The sequence below is a fragment of the Cervus canadensis genome, chromosome 10 (assembly GCF_019320065.1).
Source record: "Cervus canadensis isolate Bull #8, Minnesota chromosome 10, ASM1932006v1, whole genome shotgun sequence".
Taxonomy (NCBI): domain Eukaryota; kingdom Metazoa; phylum Chordata; class Mammalia; order Artiodactyla; family Cervidae; genus Cervus; species Cervus canadensis.
Genome location: NC_057395.1, coordinates 38,155,309 through 38,179,215, shown reverse-complemented (window position 1 = coordinate 38,179,215; position 23,907 = coordinate 38,155,309). Strand labels below are relative to the sequence as shown.

Below are 23,907 nucleotides of genomic sequence, written 5' to 3'. Positions count from 1 at the left end.
AGTCAGGGCAGGAGGGACCAGAGAGGGCAGATTCTACAAGGAATAAAATGGGACCTGCACGGAGAAAAACCTTTTTGATCATTATTCACATTTCACAGCAACAGACAAAGCAGCAACAGGAGGCACAAATCTAGAAAAATTACTCTCGAATTATCACCCCTCACACAGCTGACCTCCCTCCACCCTCTAAAGGTACAGAGAAACTCATTTCACTCAAACATGGAGAGAGATGAGAAAGACAGAAAGAATGAATAACATACCGAGACACAACGAAGGCACGGCAGAAAAATATGACCAAAAAGCAAATGAAAATCCTAGCCTAACATTTCAAACTGAGTTAATGGAAATGAAGAAAAGACTGGAAGCTATTAGAAAATAGCATGATCAGAATTAGAAAAGGCTCAGAAAAGAGATGATTAGAAAGCAGGATGATATGAAGAGAACTGGAACACGGGAGACACATATTTTTCAGTCATGAAGACTAAATGAGAAGCAACCCAAGAGACATGGAAAATTACAGTTAAGGGAAATAATACAAAGAAGAAACAAATTTTAGATCAAGTAGTAATGAAGAAAGGTGGAAAAGAGAATTCATGGGGAAAGACTCATTATTATAATGTCCACTTAACAACGCTACAAGAGGTCCTGGAATGAAAAGCATGAGGTAAATACACAGAAAAATAAATGACTGATAGATGGAGAGATAATATACGGAGGATAATGGAAAAAATAAAACTGCCACTATTAACAACAAAACTACAGTAAATTAATCAAATTTCTAAGTGAATTAAGCAAACTGCAGGGTACAAGGACACTATACTGCATCAATACACTTCTATGTACCAGCAGCAAACAATTAAAAATAGTATTTTAAATACCTAGAAAAAAACTAATGATGGATAGTGAAGTAAAGTTGCTTCAGTCGTGTCTGACTCTTCGCAACCCCATGGACTGTAGCCTGCCAGGCTCCTCCATCCATGGGATTTTTCAAGCAAGAATACTACAGCAGGTTGCCATTTCCTTCTCCAAATGAAGGATATGCAAGATGTAAATTAAAACTGTACAGTGCTACTGAGAGAAATTAAAAACCTAAATAAATGAAAAGATAGACCATATGTGTGAATTATAAGATCCAGTACTATAAAGGTATCTATTCTACCCAAATTGAACTAGGAATCCAATGCAAGAACAGTCAAAACCCTAACATGTTTTCCTGCACTTAAGACAGCATGACACGGACATAGGACAGAAAGACAGAAAAGAGATAGCCCAGGAACAGACCACGCATGTCTATCTGGACATAAGATTCATGAAGGAAGTTAGTGCTGCAGAGCTGTGGGGAGAGGCGAGCCTTTCCTCAAATGGATTCCTGTCTCACCCCACACCCCAAAACCAACTCAAGAGAAATGGCAGATCTAAATGTGGAAGGGAAGATAATAAAGCATCTACAAGTGATGCAGGAAGTATCTCCAGGATCTTCAAGTACCCATGGCTTTCCTAAGGAGGATCCAAAAAGCACTAACCACCAAGGGAAAGATGAATAAACTCTGCTATGTTACACCTGGGAGACTTCAGTCCACCAAGACCCTATTTAGAAGAAAAACCACGGAGGGTAGGAGGTATTTGTAACACACAAAACCAGAGAAAACTGGGCAGAAGACCTAACGATCTTAACTGATCCTAACTTCATCAGAAAGGATGCCCACATGGCCAACAAACCCCTGAAAAAATCACTGGGAATCCAAATTTAAAACTCATTGAAATACCACTGGTAGTTTAAAAACGAAATAAAACGAAACAGAACCCCTTCCGACACCAATGGCTGGTCAGGACGTGTGTGGAGCAGCAGCAACTGCCCTGCATGTGGTCAGAACAGGAACAAACACTTTGAACAAGACCCTGTTGCCTGTTGCCACCGTTATTAAACATATACACCCAAGAAATGTGTGTGTGTGTGTGCATGCATGTGCGCATGTGTACGCCTCACTACACACACCCAACACATCCAGGAGTAAACCAAAGACGTGTATGGCAGCTTTATCCACACAGTCTAAATCAGAAACAGTCAAAATGTCCATCAACAGCTTCATAAACTGCAATGTACTTACAGAACAGAATATCCTTCAGCAACAAAAGCAAATGAACTATCTACTCATAACATAAGTGAACCACATAAACATCATTCGAGTAAAAGACAGTCAGGCACAGAGATACAATTACATACCGTGCAGCCCCATTAAGGCTTCTAAGAACAGTCAAGTGTGTGCGTGCTCAGTCGTGTTCAATTCTTTGTAAACCCATGGACTGTAGCCTGCCAGGCTCCTCTGTCCATGGGTTTTCCCAGGCAAGACTCCTGGAGTGGGTTGCCATGCCTTCCTCCAGAGAATCTTCCCGGCCCAGGGATTGAACCCATGTCTCTTGTGTCCCCTGCACTACGGGCAGATTCTTTACCACTTGAGCTATTGGCATATATTCTGGTTTCTCTTCAGATTGTATAAATCTTTCGCCTTTCACTTGAGCCATAGGGGAAGCCCAAAATGAACACTAAAGTTTAAAGTCAGAATAGTATTTTGCCCTTAGGAAGTAGAGATGAGAAGGGGTGTATTTTGGGGGGATGAAAAAACTACCATGAAATAAAAGCATGTGATAAAAAGGGCAAGTGACTACTTGGGAAAACTACCAGCCAACACTGAGAACGATTCTTTAAGAATTTAAAAATAAAAAGGAAAATATCCTTTAATCATCAAGACAAAAACAGATATAAAGGAAAGAAGTTATGTTGGCATCAGACTCAGGCAGGAACACTGTATGCCAGGAGTTGAAGAGGGAACATACTTAAGATACCCAAGATTTCCATTTCAGACAAGCTGACCCTCAAATATTAATACAAAGACCACAAGCACTTTTAGGAAAACTGTTCCCATGAGCCCTGCCCACGAGAAAGCTACTAGGGAATGAATTGCTAAAAAAAATTACAGAAGCTTCAGGATAAAGACTGTTGGTCACCAAAGAATCCAATGCTAGACTAATGGTGGGTCTAAGGGTGAAAAAGCAGATCTGGAATGTGGGTCAAATACAAGCACCAAAAACTAGAAAGAGATGGGAGAGAATACATGGAAAATAAATAAACTCACTGATCACCTAATAGGCATTAAAGGAAATAAGTGTTAGCTGCTCAGTGGTGTCCGACTCTGAGATCCCATGGACTGTAGGCTGTCAGACTCTTCTGTCCATGGGATTCTCCAGGCAGGATACTGGAGTGGGGTGCCATTCCCTTCTCCAGGGATCTTCCTGACTCAGGGATCGAACCCAGGTCTCCCTCATTGCAGGCAGATTCTTTACCATCTGAGTCACCAGGGAAGCCAATAGGCATTAACTGGAAGTAAAAAATAGAATAAAGCAAATGAGAAGCTGCGAACAGCAGCGTAAAGGAGTTTCTATTGGCCACTGTCAGGAACTGACAGTATCTGAAAAAGACGACGTCCCATTTCTGGGAATCTCCCTTAAAATACATAGGGCAAAAAAATGTGTCTTTTAAGCCTGAGACACCCTCTCAGGCTGAAAAACAAGGGAGCACAGTCCAACGGTGCTCCAAAAACCACAAGAGCCAAACTGAAGGGGTTCCCATGGGCCAAAGATGGGGTGACTGGAGCTTCAAAAGGAATGACTACAATGAATTGACACCTACCAAATACTTTTTTAAAAATCCTTAAGTTCATAATGAAACTTTAAAAGAAAAAAAAAAAGATTACTGACTAACGTTAGCGAATGTTAAGGTACCAAAACAATATTCTGAATTTTTTTTTAATTTTTTAAAGGTTTTTTTGATGTGGACCATTTTTTTTAAGTCTTCATTAAATCTGTTACAATACTGTTTCTGTTTGTTATGTTTTGGTTTTTTGGCCACGATGCATGTGGGATCTTAACGCCCCAAGCAGGGATCAAACCCACAGCGCCTGCACTGGAAGACGAAGTCTTAACCACTGGACCGCCAGGGAAGTAATTTTTAAGATAAAGGAAAGACTCTAGCACATGGCCCCAATATAAGCTGCATTTCGAAGTAACCTAGGACTTGATAGGAAAAACTTCTAAGAAAATGAATAAATTTTGGTATAAGTAGCTGATGGATTGCAGTATTAATAATAAGGTCTGTGACATTTATGGTTACTAAGTTTAGTGATTTACACCAGACAGGAATTTCTTCTCCAACCTCAGATGCACTAAAATGATGTTTTTAAGAAAAAAAAAATGAAAAACAGTGGTTATGTGGCAGTCAGAAGACTAGACAATGAATTTCTATTAATAGAAAAGGGAAGCCACAACACAGAATCAGAACAGACCGGGAGCAGTACAGGAAGAAGCCAATCTGGTCCAGGGATACTGTGATGCTCAGAGTCACCAGGCGTGGGGGGTGACGAAAGCCAGACCCTGATGGGGGTCTTCTCCCTTCCCCTCCCTAGAGTGCCACGCAGCCAGCCACATTGAGTCCCAGGCAGCAGACCTCAGGTTTCCATGAGAGCACTGGAAACAGGAGGGAGAAAGGCCTCTACATTATGCAGTATGCAACCTTCCACAACCAACAGCAGCTAATTTTTCTTCCCTTCACTCCAAAGCTGGGTTTCTCCACCTTGACACTGCTCATGTGTTAGGCTGGATATGATACTTTGTGATGGGAGCCTGTCCTGGGCATCTTAGCAGCACCCCTGGCCTCTATCCACTAATGCCTGCAGCGCTCTCCCTTCAAGCCCTGACGATCAAAAATGTCTTCAAATATTGCAAAATCTCCCCTTCTCCTCGGTTCTCTCCAACTCCCCTCCCAATCTGAAAAACCACTGTTCCAAGTCCACCAGTTCCAGACCAACAGCCTCTTAACACCTCACTATTAAATACAGGCAGATAACCAAGAATGAACAGACATCTGACAGAAGCCTTCAACAGGACAAACACCACGCAGACCAACAGAAATAAAGTCCCAGAGTAAAGAAGGATCTATTAACAAAACAATAGAGAATTGAAAATAAAATCAAAACCATTCCACAGAGTATCCATAAACCAGCAGAATCGCTTGATTTTTTAAAATTGAACTATAGTTGATTTATAATATTGTGTTAGTTTCAGGCGTACAGCAAAGTGATTCAGTTTTATATGTGTGTGTGTGTATTCTTTAAGATTATTTTCCATTATAGGCTATTATAAAATGTTGAATATAGCTCCCTGTGCTATACAGAAGGTCCTTGTTATTTACTTAACTTTATATATAGTAGTGTGTCTCTGTTAACTTCAAACACTATATTTATTCCTCCCCTAGGCACTTACCCTGTTTGTTTTCTACGTTTGTGAGTCTGTTTCTGATGTGTAAACAAGTTTATTTGTGTCATATTTTAGATTCCACATATAAGTGATATCACATGTTATTTGTCTTTCTCTTTCTGACTTACTGAACTTACAATAATCTTGAGGTCCATCCATGTTACTGCAAATGGCAATGTTTTATTTTTTTTTTTAAGGCTCAATAATATTCTATATCTTCTTAATCCATTTATCTGTCAATGGACATTCAGGTTGCTTCCATGTCTAGCCTGCTGTAAATAGTGATGCTATGAACAAATAGGGCACAAATATCTTCTCATATTAGAGTTTTTGTCTTTTTCAGATATATGCCCAGCAGTGGGATTGCTGGATCATAGGGTAGCTCTATTTTTCATTTTTAAAGGAACCTCCATACTATTCTGCCTAGTAGTGGCAGAAATTTACATTACCACCAACAGTGTAGAAGGGTTTCACTTTCTCCAAACCGTCTCCAGCATTTATTATCTGTAGACTTTTTGAAGACGGCCATTCTGACTAGTGTGAGGTGATACTTCGTGGTTTCAGTCTGCATTTCTCCAATAATTAGTGATATTGAGCATCTCTGCATGTGTAATTGGCCATCTATATGTCTTCTTTGGAGAAATGTCTATTTAAGTCTGCAGAATAGCTAGATGTTAAATTCACAGAACCAACCCGGGTTCCAGACCAGACCCACCACTTAACTGCTTGTGTAACCTCAAAGCAGTATATTGTTCTAATCTTTACAATAGGGATAAAGACTAGTCAGTACACATCTCTCAGAGTTACTCAAAGAACTAAACAAGATATGTAAAACTTTGAAAAGCATGTGGCACATAATAAGCTATCAATACATAAGAGGTGGGGTGTTTTGTTTTAATTATTCTTAATTCTACAGTGCACCCATGGTATAAGATTAGGATGTTATGAAAAAGGAACAGCTACACAGACACACACACAAACATATTTGGAATTACAATTTTAACAGCATATTTTTTACAAATTAAACAGAAAGATGGAAAGTAAAAGTTGATATCTTTCAGAAAGCAAGAGCAGAAGGGGAAAAAATCAGACTGTTAATCGAGAAAGACCAGTACATAGCTAAAATTACTTCCAGAAAGATGCAAAAGAACTGAGGAAAGGAAATTATTAAAGGCATGAGAACTGAAGAACAAAGTCTCCAAACTGAAAAGGCCTATTGGATCCAATCTCTACAACACTGGGGTACAGACAGAGAACCCCCAACACAGTGATGCTCCTCGTGAAATTCCTGCCTCAATCCACTCTTACCCGGTTAGTTCTTAAGCATCCCTTAGACATCTTTAACTAGCTCAATAATCACTTCTCCAGCAAAACCTTCCCAAACATGAGCAAACACTCCTACCACCCCCATTACACACTCTAAGTACCAAAAACCTCTCTGTATATGGCTATAAAATTTACCCTTATTTAGGTGATTATTTGAGTATTTATTTCAAGAGTCACATAGAATACAGACCACCACGTTTATTTTTTGCCATCATATCCCAACCACCTAACACCAGGTATGAGAAACGTTTAAGTACTTTTTATACGAAGTACCTATATAATAAAATCACTGATTCCTTGGAAGTATATTACTAATAATAACGACCTCTATCACAAAGTTTTATGGCTCTTTACAAGACATAAGGAAATTTCACAAGTTTTTCATACTGCTTTGGCCTGCATTTGCTCCTTTTTATTCATAATCCTTCATTAACATAACCGGCAAGTTCCTTGAACGCTCGGGTTTTCCTAAAGGAGCAAGCGCCACCTAGTGGAAGAACAGAAGATCAAACAGAACAGCGAGGCAATGATCTGAATCTTGATAGGCACACAATAGTGACCACACGAATGTTTACTCAAACTGGAAACCAAAGATGGAAGTCAACTTTATCACGTAGTGAAAATCAAATTTTTATCACCTGCATAATCTAAAACATACCAACTTAAACAAATGAAATTTATAAATACAGTGTATTTTTAAAGTTGACAATTAACACTGTTCCATTTGGCTTCTAACTGAACTAAACACATAAATGAAAAGAAGGAAAAAAAGCACTTATAGCTGCTATTCTACCAAGGTATAAAAGAAAAGGAAGGCATTATTGAAACACTAATTGCATGCAAAATACATGACTGGATATATTAAAGGCCATTTTTTAATTAGGCAAGGTCTTTATCAGAAGGTATGTATGTACACACACATTTTATATTTTGATCTTGAAAGTCCTCTTGTTAACGTTAAAACAACCTCATGCAATTTAGTAAGAAAAAAAGGAACTGTGAGAATAACATAGATGTAGTTGTCATGATGAGAAAGAATATGAAGTTAGAGATGGATGACCCAGGCCAGCATACCCTGCTGCACTGGAAACCTCCAAAAAACCAGTGAGGCTGTACAATGCACGTCTCCTTTCCTCAAGCCTTGCCATAGCAGTTAGGAGGGAGATGCATGCATATCAAGAAAGAAAATATTACTACGTTTTGACAAGAAAAAAAAACGCTAACTTTTTTATGCATCTTCTTTACTGTGGTAACACACACATAATATTTACCCTTTTAACCATTTTCTCTTTGCATTTCCATATAAAAATTTTTATTGGAGTACAATGGCTTTACAATGTTGTGTTAGTTTCCACCGTACAACAAAGTGAATCAGCTATACATATTTATATATCCCCCTCCCTCCCGAGCCTCCCTCCCACCAACTCATCCCCCCCCACCCCCCAATTATCACAGAGCACCGGGCCGAGCCCCCTGTGCTATATAGCAGCTCTCCACTAGCTGTTTTCCATATGGTAGTGTATATACATGTCATTGCCAATCTCCCAATTCATCCCACCATGCCCCACGTCCACACATCTGTTCTCTATGTCTGTGTCTCTATCTCTGCCCTGCAAACACTAACTTTTTATAGTGCGACTATCAGATCAATAGCAACCACTTAACGGAACAAACTTCAAGCAAAGCCTGCACTGTGAACATGCATTTATCTTCACCTCTGCATCACCCAGCTGAACGTGAAAAATAGAGAACCACCACACAGCAAAGGCCCCTGTTGGGTCTGAGTGGGGTAACCTGTGGTGATAACCACCCCCTGAGTCTTAGCGGCTTCTAAGTGAGGCCTGTGGTCCCGTTGACACTGCAAGTCCTGGGGACTCTGGTCACATGCCCACCTGCCAGGCCAGGTGGAGGGCGCCCCAGTATCTCATACCCCCGATAATGGCCAGAGATGAGGCAACCATGGCCCGGCTCCTCGGGGCTCCTGCCTGCAGTCACATTTCACATCCACTCACATTTTATTGACTCCACAAGTCTTTCGCCCACATCAAGGGACACAGCCAACGTGACCTCACATGTGCCTGCAAATAGTATTAACCAGCGGAGAGATGGCAGGATGGATGTTTCTGTGACTCAGTGTGAAATCGTTTAAAATTAATTCATTGCATTTTATATACAAAAAAGCCTATGATTTCACTTTGAGGGTTTTTTAAATAATAAAATTGCATTAAAGTCTTGGTTTTAAAAATCCCAATAGAGCATTTTACATAACATTTTGAAACCTTTGAAAGTACTTCATTTGCAAATGTTAAAGATTTTCTAAATATTTTATATGAAGATGGAAACAAAAATAAAATCATCCGTACACAATATCCAAATCATGACCCCCAAAGAACACCTCTCATTCCTACTATCTGTACTGACATATAAAAAACATTAACAGTTATCTTTCATTTTAAAACAGGTGGATTAAAATCTTTACTGTCATCTACCTGTAATAAAGATGACACAACTTATACAATTTGAATTCTAACTGAAAGTGCTTTAAAAAACAAACTACATTATCAGTTATTTATGAAGGACCACAGTATTGCAATAAACAAACTCAATGGGGTGTGAGCAAAAGTCACTATGCCCTCAGCAGGCACTCGAGTATTTGTAAAATAAATGGAAACCAAACTGGGCAAGATGAAGCCTGGAAGGGAAGGTGTCCAGTCCCTCTCAACAGCAACCCCCCCCCCCACCCCGCAACCAACACCTACATCACCTGTAAACCATGTGGAATAAAAAAGGATGGATTATACACAGCTCCTGCCAGAAAGGACTGGCTTCAACGAACACCATACCCATTACTACAGTAGGTGCCAAAATATGTCACATAGATGCTTACAATGTTAGATCAGTGCAAAAAGCCACAGAATCAGCATTTTAAAATATCTTAGACCTCAGTCTTGGGCGAAGGTTACATATACCTCACACCCCACTACATGTTCTCTTAAGACCCACAAGCTAAGGGTTTTGTACTGGATGGTGGGTCTGTCCAAGATGCTTCCGTCTTCTGCATTTAAGACAAATAGAATCTGTACAAATATATGCTCTGATGCAATAAACTATCATAAAACGTGAACGGAACACAGACCAGAAGATACAACACATACAAACAGAGATCCAATATCAGATATATAGAGTAGTACCCACAAATCAACCAGATGAAGACACATAACAAAAGATAAACAGCAGGCAAAAGATATATAAAGGCATAAAAAGGAAACTAGAATAGCTCAGTCTCTAGTATTCAGATAAGTAGAAACTAATATAAGCAGACAATATTTCAAATTGACCCTCTTGGCAAAAATTAATTCCAAGCGTTAACACAGACATAAAGCAATGGAGACTCTCCTTCTGCTGGTGTGAGTTAACAGGAAATAAGCTTAGCAGAGTAACCTGGTGATACCTAAAAAAGTGTGAGATGCCCCCCCGCCCCCAGAGCAGCAGCTCATGTGTGCACCAGAGGACTCTCTGTTGTTCAGTCGCCCACTCGTGTCTGGCTCTTTGCAACCCCATGGACTGCAGCAGGCCTGGCCTTCCTGTCCCTCATCCTCTCCTGCCGTTTGCCCAAGTTCACTGTTTGCTCAGAGGGACATGGTGATAACACTGGTTTCCAAGTGAAGGCATCTTGAATGTGAAGGACACCTTTCAATGTGAACAGCCATCACCAGGAAAATAAAACAATTTGTAGTTAAGTCAAAGAATGCCATACAGCCATGGAAATTACTGAATCAAAGTTATCTGTATCACCATAAATACATCTCAAAATATATAGCAAAATGTTTAAAAAAAAAAAACCAGAAAGTTGTTGAATATCATTCTAATTATAAAAAGTTTTCGAACATAAAAAGTAATATTTCGTATTTTTCTGGAACAGAAATTCAAGATAAGGTGACCTCTGGCAGGCGAGGGAAAAAACAGAAATAAGAAGGGACACTCGGGCTTCAACCGAATCAGCAGTGTTTTCTTTCTTAAGCTGTGTGGTGAATATGTGGGTATTCAAGCTGGGGTTCTGCCTTTTCTCATGCCCCAAATATTCTATGACATTTTTAAAGTGAAGGAAAAGTTAGAAAACACATTTAGCCAACTCAAGAACTTTTTCAAGAATCTCAAATCATAGACTATATTAATTTCCACTGCAATTTCACAGTGAGAGCAAGGAAGTAAAAAGGCAGGAACAAAAGTTTATTAAGGCAAGAAAACATCATCATGAAAAAAGCAGAACTGTAGCCAAAGGGATGATGAAAAGAAAATAGTGTAAATTCGGGGATAAGCACTGAACATAGCCAATAGAGAGAAATGCAGGAGGTTTAAGATAACAACCACAGCGACTTCGGTACCAGACCATTTAAAGCATGTTTTATATATTCATTCATTCAGTCCTCATAACTACTACTGTCTCCACTTAATACATAAGGAAAAGGAGACACTGAAGTAAAACACTATGACTGCTACTGTCGTCTTACTGTTGGGACATGTTCTTGGCACAGCCAGGATCTGAGACCCAGCAATGTGGCTCCAGGGTCCCAGCTCTGAGCCACTACTGCAGACGTGTGTCCACACGAAGGCCAAGAGTGGACATGGAACACTCCTCAGTATCCCCAAAAGTCCATGATTCATGCGCTGCTTGCAAGGCAGCTTGACCAACACAAGGAGAACGAAATGACTGCAAGAGTGAGAGAAAAAAGAAAAAAGAGGCAGACAAAAGTCCAAAGGTAATCTGAATAATCAAAGTTGTCCCAGAGCTTCCAAGAGTCCTCCCTCTAGCAATTACCTGTTCAGCCACATAGGGAACCCACTCATTCACTTAATGATTATGAGCCGAGTACCTGATGCACCAAACTAAACTCCAGGGAATATTATTCAATCCCTCCCTCCAGATCAAATGGAGTTTACACCAAAAGTTTACTTCTGCTTCTAACTTTTTTTTTTTAAGATTTGGAAAAAAATAAAAATTTAAAAAATTAAAAAAAAAAAAAGATTTGGGAGACACATGCTAGAAACTACAAAAATCTAGGACTCATTGGAAAAGTCCCTGATGCTGGGAAAGATTGACGACAGAAGGAGAAGAGGGCGTCAGAGGACGAGATGGCTGGATAGCATCACTGGTGCAATGGATATGAACTTGGGCAAACTTCGGGAGACGGTGACGGGCAGAGAGGCTTGTGTGCTGAAGTCCATGGGGTCGCAAAGACAATTCTAGAAACACTGTTTAAAATGGCAGCTAGGTCTCCAAGCCCGCCCACAAAAGCATGTTTAAATCTGTTATGTGAAATTCCAGCTCAACCTTGAGTCTTCTGCAAACAGCATGTGTATTCCTGCCCACCTCCCAACACAGCCCAGAGAGGCGGGAACCCAGCTCTATGGGACCCCGCCACTTCATAGTCCATCGGGGCCCCGAGGAACGGCCCCTCTCTTTTCCCCTCTGGGTCCACAACCATCTACAGTCAATGTACTTTGAGAACCAATTCAGATCATGAAGACCACACTCATGGCCCAACAGCACCCTAGTAACAGGACACACACAACTGCCCGCCCTCGCCTTAAGGTGAAGCCTCCAAAAACACCACAGTCCAGGGACTGGGATGAAAACGAGAGATGATCCAGGCACCAGAACGGCAAACACACAACTCCTTGGGCCAATCATTCCCTTACCGGATATGTCCAACCACACCTACACAACTCATCAGAACCTAATGAAGGGAGATGCACAACTTTGCCCAGAGACCCCACTGCTAGGTATAAAATCCAGAGAAGTTCCATGTTTTCCTACTGAAATTCCAGTTCTCTGGAATTGGAGAATAGCAGGAGTCACCTCCACAAGGGAAGTGAGAGGATTACTGGTTTCCTGCCTCTACCCATTCTAAGGAATACATTGTTCTTTTCTTTTTACTATTTTATTGGAATATAATTGCTTTACACAGTTATACTAGTTTCTGAGTTTCTGCTGTATAGCAAAGTGAATCAACTGTGTGTGTGTGTCATATATATATGTATAAATATATATATATATATCCCCTCCCTCCTAAGCCTCCCTCCCACGCCCTCTCGATCATACCCCTCTAGGTCATCACAGAGCATCCAGCTGAGTCCCCTGTGTTATATAGCAGCTTCCCAGTGGCTATCTATTTTACACAATGTATGTATTTCAATGCTACTCTCTCAATTCATCCCACCCTCTCCTTCCCCCGCTATGTCCATAAGTTCGTTCTCTATGTCTGTGTCTCTATGTCTACCCTGCAAATAGGTTCATCGGTACCATTTTTCTAGATTCCATATGTATGTGTTAACATACAATATTTATTTTTCTCTTTGTGACTTACTTCACCCTGTATGAGTCTCTAAGTCCATCTAGATCTCTACAAATGACCCAATTTCATTCCATTCTATGGCTGAGTAATAGGGAATGAACTGCTCTTTAAATCAGGTAGGATACCCCACACGTGTGTGTGGAGTGAACAGACTCCCTGTTAGTCAATTATGAATATATGCAAATTAAGATGACTGCTCTAAAGCGAAGCATATTCAAATGAATATCTCAATCTCACAGCAACTTTCAAAAGGTGCTGTTCCATGACGTGAAACACACACCCGGCAGGAGGACGCAACCCCATCAAGTACCCACAGTCCTGGCCCCCTAGTCCCCCCATCCCCAGTCCCGAGCAAATCTCTAAGAAGGGTTACATATGGCCTCTGTTTTGAGAGTGTGAATTACAAAGGCAACAATTTACTCAGGGTCTCAGGAATTCATATCTTCAGCAGACTTTACATGTTTCTGTGCCTGAAAAAATGTAAACTATAACGTAAGAAATAACTTCGTCTGGCTCCTTCAACAGAGCTGGCCAAACAATTACCTTTGATTGGCCGAGGAGCGTTACCAGCTGCTGACACCCAGCTCTCCCCTCCGTCAGCCCAGGTGGCCAGGGATCATTCGCAGTGTCTGACTGCCTTTTTCTTTTCCTCCCACCAAGGCAAATGGGATTGCAGAGGCAAGTAACATAACCTCCCCAGCGGGCTTTCTCTCTGAACCTCACACCCCCCTCTCCCCTCCAAAACAGCACAATTTGTTTCTAGAGAGTTGGGACCAGCAAGCTTCTTGTAAAACAGCCTTTCAGCCTTGAAGCTGATTTACTACCGTGTAAATATCACCTTCCCCCACCCCCTAATACGATGCTTTCCATTGCTTCTAGATGAAAAGAAGAGAAGAACGTGGAGTGCCTGCATGATTATAAAACCACTACCCAATAAAATTATCTGTCTCTCTTCTTTATGGCTTGACTATATCAATTATCCTGGAAATAACTACTTTCCAGGCAAGTCTCATGGTGCTAATGATTAAGAAAACTGGAATTATTGGAAGATTAAGATCAAGCATTACCTTCAAGCTGGTTTTTCATTTCCTGAAGTTTCCAGGTTGGAGATATAAAATTTTTAAAGTACATTCTCATTCACAGGTTGCTTTCTGAGCATCTGCTCAAGACTTATTTTCAGACTCAAGAGTAAGGTTTTCACTTTTAAAATCCTACCTAACTTCACAAGCATTAAAGACTTCAAGAATTCACATTCATACGGAGATGGAAAATAAACCGCTGCTAAGTTATCCCTCATATCTTGCTTCCACGTGTCAACTAACCTGCCCATGACATCATGTGTTTCATTAAAAATAAAACTGCAGGACATCTTTAAGAAGAGAACTTAAATATTTTCAATTATAATTTGGTAAGAAGCAATTATCCAAAATAAAGAACTCCTGCAAATCAATAATAAAATCACAGCCAAATTAAAAAGAGGGCAAGGGAAGATGGCTGGTTTCAGCTCAGACATGTGAAGAGAAAGGAACTTACAGGATAAACTGTCACATGAAATCGGGAGGGAAAATCGTGGCTGAAATCAGCTTAGCAGGGGTAGAAACTGCTGGAGCCAGAAACTTGCAGGAACGCTTAACTGGTCATTTTGACAAATTAATGCTGGGCAAAGGTAACTAGTCTGAGGGACTCAGTCTTGGAGGAGAAACGTGCACTTTCCTCAAAGAGCTCTACCCCACCCCACCCCACCTCCCCCCAAAAAAAAGCCCTACCAAGTTCTCACGGTGAAAACAGGAGAAAAATCCCCTAATGTTTCAAGCAGGGGAAGGAGAAAAGTAACCATCTTGCAATACAAAGTCCAAGAGCTCTCTCCCCTCCAGGCATGCACACATGCTAAGTCGCTTCAGTCGCTTTGCGACCCTATGGACTGTAACCACCATGCTCCTCTGTCCACAGGATTCTCCAGGCAAGAATACTGGAGTGGGTTGCTATGCTCTCCTCCAGGGGATATTCCCGACCCAGGAATTGAACCTGTGTCTCTTCATCTCCTGCACTGGCCGGTGGGTTCTTTACCTCTAGCACCACCTGGGAAGCCCCTTCCCTCCGAGTGAAAGTGAAAGTCGCCCAGTCGTGTCCAACTCTGCAACCCCATGGACTGTACAGTCCATGGAATTCTCCAGGCCAGAACACTGGAGTAGGTAGCCCTTCCCTTCTCCATGGGATCTTCCCAACCCAGGGATTGAACCAGGGTCTCCTGCATTGCAGGCGGATTCTTTACCAACTGAGCTATCCCTCCAAGAGGGTGGCTTTATTTATCAGAGCTGTATTTGACCAGGGAAAAGGGCAGTAAGATAACTTAACCACATCCCCACCTCCCGGCCTTCCTATCTCAGATAAGGGGAAAAAGGAAAGAAAACAAAGAGGCTAAGAAATGCTTTTGAAGGTCCTCATATCCCAGGGACTGACATTTAACCAGAATATTATATAACAATTCCTCTCTCCAAGAACTCACCACCATCAACAGGGCTCCAGTAAAATAACAGTGGGTTATAACTGAGACAGCCAAAGTCACAGACTCCAAGAGCATTCTTAAGGAAAGACTAAGCGAATAGGGGAGGGGGAGACACTAAGGAAACTGGAGTCTCGGGTACTGAGAGCTTCAGCAAATATTAAACACAGCCAGGTCAATGCCAAAACTCACAAGCAAAGCCTAATCACCTCAGTACCTATTACCCAATACATCATGTCCAACTTTCAATAGAAAATCACAAAGCATAATAAAAGGCAATAAAAGCACGGTCTGAAGAGATAAAGCAAGGATCCGAAAAAGACTCAACTCTGACACAGAAGTTGGAACTATGAAATAGGGAATTTAAAATACGCATGATTAATAGGCTAATAGCTCTAATGGAAAAAGTGGACAACATGCAAGAACAGATGGAAAATGTAAGCAGAGAGATGGAAACTAAGACAGAATCAAAATGAATGCTAGAAACAAGGAACACCGTAACAGAAATGAAGAATGCTTTTGATGTGCTCATCAGTAGACTGGACATGGCCAAGGAAAGAATCAGTAAGATTGAAAATATGTTAATGGAAATTCCCCAAACTGAAACACAAAGAGAAATGGGATGAAATTTTTTAAAAGGAACAGCATATCCAAGAACTATGGGACATGTTCCATACATCTTTTGTAACAAAGAGAGAAAGAAGAAATACTCAAAGTAATAATAATTAAGGATTCTCCAAAATTAATGACAAAACACCAAACCACAGATCCAGGAAGCTCAGAAAATATCCAACAGAATGCCCAATAATCTACCCTTTGGTACACCATATTCAAATTGCAAGATCCAAAAATAAAGAGAAAATATTGAAATAATTCCAAGTGAAAAAACACCTTCCCTATAGAAGACAAAGACAAGAATAACATCAGACACCTCATCAGAAACTATGTAAGCAAGGAGAAATGGAGTGAAATATTTCAAGTATTGAAAGGAAAAAACATCACTCTAGAATTATGTATCCAATGAAACTGTACTTTGAAAGTAAAAGAGAAATACACACACAAACTTTGAAAGAAATCTGCTGTCAGTAGACCTGCCTTGGAACAAGTGTTAAAAGAAATTCTTTAAGAGACAAGGAAAGTGTAGGTCAGGTGCTAGAAATACATCAAGAAAGGAAGAGCATCAGAGAAGGAGTAAATAAATGTAAAACAAAATCTTGTATTTTTCCTACTCTTAATTGATCTGACAACTCTTTGTTCAAATAATAACAGCAATGCACTGGGTGACGATAGTATATGGATAAGGGACATGAATGACAGCAATGCTATAAAGGATGTAGAAAAAGGAATTAAGAATATTCTTTATAAGATACCTGCAACTACCTGTGACAAGGTACAGTGTTACTTCAGAATAGACCTAGATGAGTTGTCAATGTATGTAGCAAACTAAATGGCAAGCACTAAAAAAACTTTGATACGTTAGGAAGGAATCAATGGAATCATATAAAATGTTCACCTAAAAGCAGAGTAGGAAGAGAGAGGGCGATAAAAATTTAAAAAAGAACAAGTGCTATGAACAGAAATCAGTGGCAGACATGGCAAATATAACCAGTTATATCAACAAACACTGTAAACACGAATGGTCTAAATATACCAATTGAAAGACAAAGACTATGAAAGTAGATTGAAAAAGGAAGAAACTATTGTCTATAATAACCCAGCTCTCCTGGGTGTGACAAATATATCTATAAATATAGATTGATTAAAAGAAAGAAATGGAGAAAGATAGACCACGCTAACACTAACCAAGAGAAAGCTGAAGTACCCACATCAGTTTCAGACAAAGTGGACAGCAGAACAAGGAAAACTGTAAGGGATAAAGGAGGGTATTATGTGGTGAAGAGAGTCAACCCTCTGAAAAAAACATAATAATCCTCAATGTGTATGCATCTAACAAGACAGTGTCAAAACACATGACACAAAACTGGTAAGATTGCAAGAAGAAATGAAGAAAGCCACTTTTGTACTAGAAAACTTCAACACTCTTTTCTCAGTGATTGACAGATCCAGCAGGCAGAAACAGCATTTTGCACCATCAACCAACTCAATCATCCAACAACAGAAGATAACACATTCTTCTCAAGCTCACATAGAACAAGACAGACCACATTCTGAACCATAAGACACCTTAACAAAATGGAAATCATATAGCATATGCTCTCAGGTCACATGGAGTTAAAATAGAAATCAATAACAGAAAGACAGCAGTAAAATCTCCACATGTTTGGGAACTAACCAACAATTCTAAAGTACACATGGGCCAAGGGAGAAGTTTCAAGATAAATTTTTTTAAACATTTTGCAATAAATGAAAATATGGTTTAACAAAATTTGTGGAATGATGCAAAAGTAGTGGTTAGAGGGAAAGCATGGCATTGAAGGTAAAAAAAAAAAAAAAACTAACTAAAATCAATTTTCTAAGCTTCTACCTTAGGAAACTAGAGGAAAAAGAGCAAGGAGAAAAAAAAAAAGAAAATAAAATACAAGCAAAAAGCAACAGAATTGAAACAGGAAACAGGAAAGCAGGAAAAAAAAGAAAAATCAATGAAACCAAAAGCTGGTTCTTTGAAAAGATTAACTGATGAAACTATAGCCAGGCTAACAAAGAAGAAAATAAAGCACAAACTCCTAATAATATAAAAAAATGAAAGAAGAGTCATCCTGATGGATCCCACAGACATTAAAAAGATAATAAAAGATTATAAACAATTCCATGCCCTCCAATTTGATAACTTACATGATTCCACCAATTCCTTGAAAGATACAAATGACAAAAACTCTCACAAAAAATTAAACAGAGATCTAAATAGGCTTATATCTACTAAAGAAATCAATAGTTAACAACCTTCCCAAACAGCTAGCACTAGGCCCAGATGGTTTCAATGGTGAATTTATGGGAAAAATCCTACCAATATTCCACAAACTCTTCCAGAAAAAAATAGAAGCTGAGAGTGCACTTCCTAACTATATGCCAAGCATTACCCTACTACCAAAACCAGATAAAGACATTACAAGAAAGGAAAACTACAGACTAGTATCTCTTATGAACAGAGATGTAAAAATCCTCAATCAAACATTAGCAAATCAAATCCAACCAAGTATAACATGAAGTATATACCAAAATCAAGTGGGATTTTTCCCAGGAATGCAAAGTCTGGTTCAATATTCAGAAGGAATAAAGTAATCCATCATAGCAACAGGATAAAGAAAAGTCTATATGATCAAAATAGTAGATGTGAAAGAATCATTTGAAAAAAAAAAATCCAACATCCATTTATGATAAAAAAAAAAAAAAAACAAAAACACCCAACAACCTCGGAATGGAGATTTCTTCAACATGTAGTTTTAGCTCAAAATACCAGTTCCTCTCCAGCCCCTCTCTTTGGCCAGCATTGAGGGATGCACCGTCTGCATATCAAAAAGAGCTGAGACCTTGGGCCATCGTCAATGTTGTAACTGCTCATCACCATGTCTACTGGCCCTCCGGGGGGTTGAAGACCCTATAAAACAAGGGGCTAAACCTGCTCTATTGGAAAGCTTATCCCTGGTATCCTACATAGTCTCTGGCACAGAGAGAGACCTCAACAAAGAGAGCACGAACAAAACAGTCAAGCATCAGATATTAAAACTACGTAACTAAATGTTATCAGGGTCTGGTCGAGTTTTATCACGACTCCTTTAAGACTGAAATCACACAAATACACACAACAATGCAATCATAACAGGAAATTTTCCTGGGAAATAACAGTTGTGTTCTGTTGAAATACTTCAGAATCTCCAAAAGAATAAAATTCAGATTGCTACCTTTTCTTCTCCTGCCCCATACAAATATGCAACTATTTGAAAAGGCAGGGGCAAAAAACATAGACAGCTATTTAAAAGGTACTAAAAGTTTTATATTCTTATCCTAGAAATCCAACACAATTGTGAAATAAGAACAAAATTTTCTTGAAGAAAGAGAACTACCAACCTTCTTTAAAAGTAATAGTTAAGTAAGTCTTTAAGCCACATCTTGTTGGCTTAAAATGAACTTAATCAAGATTATAAAAATACACACAATGTAACTGAATAAAATAAAATTTAAAGTAAGTAAAGGAATTTCAAAAGGAAAAAACACCAGGACAGGAGATAAGATTTGGAAATGAGATTCAAGCACAAACAACATGCTTCATGGGTCTATAAATGTGCAAAAACCTGGATCCAAAATGTGGCTCTGTGCATACATCACCTTCATTAGATAATGTGGAGACTGATGTCCTTGTCTGGTCTCACATTAGATGGGATATTTCTATTCTTATATATAATATTTCCAAGGTCTTCAATAGGTACCATCTTTCTTCTTTATTTATTTTTTATTTTTTGGCCACACCACGCAGTATGTTGGATCTCAGGTCCCTGACCAGGGATTGAACCCGTGCCCCTGGCATTGAAAGCACAGAGTCTAAACCACTGGACTGCCAGGGAAGTCCCAATATCAACTTTCTTCTGATTTAACCTTAACCCTTTTTTTTTGACTCTCATATTCATGGTTTTTATTATTCAACTTCTCTATTTAGAAATTTTTCTTTTAAAAAAAACTTTCAGTTACAGTACAGGATCATCATGGTTCTTTTCCAATGATAACTCACAACCTACAGAATTCCCCTGAGTGGAGCTCAAAATCTTAAGGTGGCATGCCACACCTGCTGCAGACCCCAGCACCAAACCTGCCTCTTCTTAAGTATATTTTACATCAGATCAGCAAGTTGTCTGTATTTAAAACTGCGAGGCAATTTAGCAATCACTTTCTTTTTTTACCCGAAAGATAAGAACTGTGAAGACTGGGGGCTAGAATAAAATCAAGTTTTCCGTTCACCCAGCTCTAAATCATGTACCAACAGCGTCAACTGCAGGCAAAAGAGCATAACATCAAAGCACACAAAATGAATCTTTTCAAACAAATTCCTTTTGCTCTACCGAGATTTATGTACAGAAGCCGGAGCCTTCTCTCCTTCACCCTGCAGTAGAGGCTCTTGGAAGGCGGGTAAGTAGATTGTTCCAGCTGTTTAAACTACACTCCTGATCCCATGAGACCTGCCTTCTGGAGGCGTCCTAGGTTTTCCTACTTGAAAACTAACATAATGGGTCAGTCAAAGGACACCTTGAGTCTGTGCATCAGAAAAGGTGGGGGGGCGGGACTCGCGTCTAGTAAGAAACTGAGAACATACAAGAATTACATAATAAAACTAATTTTTAAAATACATTTTTAGCAATTACTGAAAAACATTTGGAATAGAGCACATATTATGCTATTTAAAATACTAGCAACATCCATTTATTTGCTACACTGTTTTTATAAACCAGATATTAGTAACAGTATGCTTCCTAGCCTCTTAATTATGGACACATACTTTGAATAACAACTTGTGCTGAAAACTCAACAGCTAGTGTAACTAAGAATTTTTTATGCTTTAGTTTTATTCTTTTAATATTAAAAATAACAACCATCTCTGCCAATTCTTTTTGGTCCTTCACATGCTATGATAATTAAAGTTCTTCTTAATAATTTATTCACCTAACCTATATAACTACCAAAAGAACTAAGATCTTCACTATTTTGTTTGAAACTCTGTCAACAAACAACCTTGTCAAACAGATACAGACTCATAGACTTCGAGAACAAAGTTACGGTTGCAGGGGGCAGGAGGATGAGGGAAAGGGATAGTTAAGGAGTTTGGGATGGACATGTACACACTGCTATATTTTAAATGGATAATCAACAAGGTCCTACTGTGTAGCAGACGGAACTCTGTCAATATCATACGGCAGCCTGGCGGGAGGGGAGTTTGGGGGAGAATGGATACATGCATATATATGGCTGGGTCCCTTTGCTGTCCACCTGAAACTATCAAAACATTGTTAATCAGCTATTCTCCAACACAAACTAAAAAGTTTAATTAAAAAAATCTTGTCAATAGGTAATATATTTCCATTTTATAGGCAAGGAAACTGAGATAGTAGCCACAGTATAAATAAATACAAACATACACATCCATTGTTTGGGGGGAATATTTGTTTACTGATTAAGAAGTGATGGTGCCATTTGAAATGTATTTTATTCCTTCTATCAAGAGATCAAATCAGTCTAAACAATCCATAACTATCCAACTTTCAAACATTTAATACAGGGGTATTTTCATGATTGCTTCACTAAGTCATAAACTTCATCAATTATTAGCCCAAGACCATTTCTAATACACCCCAAGAGAGCAACTAAACTACCTAAAATTATTTAGAATACAAAGATATCTTGGCAATAATACAAAAACTAAAAAAAAAAAGAAAAAGTTAAAAAAAAACAACACACACAATAAAGCACTCTTCAAATGTAAAGCTAGGAAAATGCCAGAGATCAGCTTTTAATTTCTTGAGAACTGCTACTGCCTAAAGCACACAAAGTTCAGCAAATTTGGCAAAAAAAAAACGAGCAGTAAGAATTGTCCTGTCCTGTGAAACAATGGTGCTTCATTTCCAAATACTATACATCAGTCAAAAAGCCTCTTATCACAACAGACAACCATAACAGATGGAGCTGAATTAAGTATAGGATCAGATACTGTTGAAGCCTAAGTTTCTATCTCCTGCAGACTCTGTAAGACTTTAAATTCCTTTCAGCTTGAGTTAAATGGGAGAAAATGCAATTCATATTTCCAGAAGCAAGAGTGGCATATTTTCCAGTAAGTTCCTTGTTCTCGTTTTACTATTTTAAGACTTCTGATCACTCCCAGCACTGCTGTGTGGCAAGATCTGATTTCTGGTGGTTGATCATTTCCAGGGTATGACGCTTGGCGAAACCGGTCTCCAAACACTGTTTTTTATTCCTATTTAGCGTCAGTGTATTTATACACAAAATACCATGTCAGTGGCGCTGGGCCAAGAAGAGAAACAGCTTGCTAGAATTTCATTTGACTTTGTTAGAGGAAATTATTTTAAATTAATGTGGCTACTGAACAGCTGCCATCCTTAACCTCAGAAAATATATTCCTTCTAATTTTTGCTGCGAACATTTATTTATTTAAGTTAAACTCCAGCTCATGAATGTTGACCATGAGGAGTCTAAACCTTCTTGCGACTATTTCGCATTCTTTTTCTAAACAAGGGCAGGCGCAGGCTTGCTCCATTAGTATGCACAGCCAGGTCGCCACCATTAAGTGAAATCATCTATGTATTTTTGGTAGAATCTTTTTTAACAACTTCCATGCCTGTCAGTGAAATGGAACAAGGCTGTTTTGTTTTTGGAGGGCAATAATTTGATCTCTGGTTTACTGGATGGCGCTCAAAATATTTTTCCATATGTTTTTCCGCAAAGAAAAATCTGACATCAGCATGGTTTACCTTGACTAGTGAATGCAGGCTTTTTTCACCAAACACATCCCAGAGGAAGGTCAGGTCTTCCTGGCTGTCCACATGTGGCTGCAGCTGGGCTGGCAGAGCCACCAACAGCTCATACAGACCTATAAAACGAAAATAAAACACAAAGTGTAATCTCAGAGTGATCTCATTAATTTCGCTTAAGGTGTGTGTAATTGACGGCTGGAACATGTCGTTTTTACTGGATCTGTGTTCTGGGCCATCAAGCAAAACTCTTCTCCAAAGAAACAAAGGAAGCTTTTGGCTTTTTAAATTCTAAAGATGTATATATAGAAGGCCTGTTTTTACCTTCTGCGGGGGTCAACATTTTACAGTCCTCCAAGTTTACATAACCCGAAACAAAAAAATATGTACAAGCTTTCAAAAAAAAAAAGAAGAAGAAGAAAACGCATACATTCCTTCCCTTAATCGTTATTACATTTCCCTCGATGTTAGCCAAAGAGTGAAGTGAGTCATGAATAGGAAAAACTTCTTTAGAAGAGCAGAAAATTGATAGCGTGGTCCATTAAAAAGGTTTTGTGGTTTCCAAACAGTTCCTAATAATATATAGCTTCAAAAACATTTGCATTATCAAACGTCCAAAGTCAAGTTCTAAAAAGTAAGCCAGAAGAAACCGTACTTGGTGTGGCATTCTTTGTAGTCACCCTCCTTTTAACAACAACAAACTCTGCAGCACTTCGCCTAAATGCAACTCTGATTTGAGGGTATGTGATGCCCTTGGGAATAGTCAAGGCAACAGATGCAGGTCACGCATCTTCTCGCTGGAAGCTCCCTCGAGCAGACAGTAGCACAGTGTCCCAGGCGTGGGCTGTGCAGACCATCCATCGCATTCAGGGGCCGGCAGACTCCTGTCCAAGAAATGTTGCAACAGTGCTTGCCTGGACTCTTCAGGGAGGTGACCTGGCAGAAGTCAGTATCAACTCAGAGCACATGTTTCATTTTCCAG

At 39.4% G+C, this 23,907-nt stretch overlaps 1 protein-coding gene across 4 annotated transcripts in view; it reads right to left on the bottom strand.

Annotated features, from left to right (window-relative positions):
- MPP7 (membrane palmitoylated protein 7) overlaps window positions 1-23,907 on the bottom strand; it is a 215,453-nt gene that overhangs the window by 101,971 nt on the left and 89,575 nt on the right. For all 4 annotated transcript variants that reach the window (XM_043479644.1, XM_043479643.1, XM_043479645.1 and 1 more), the window contains one exon: window positions 22,926-23,044. In XM_043479644.1, the coding sequence (XP_043335579.1) occupies window positions 22,926-23,044 (119 nt within the window). The remainder of the gene's footprint in view (window positions 1-22,925; window positions 23,045-23,907) is intronic.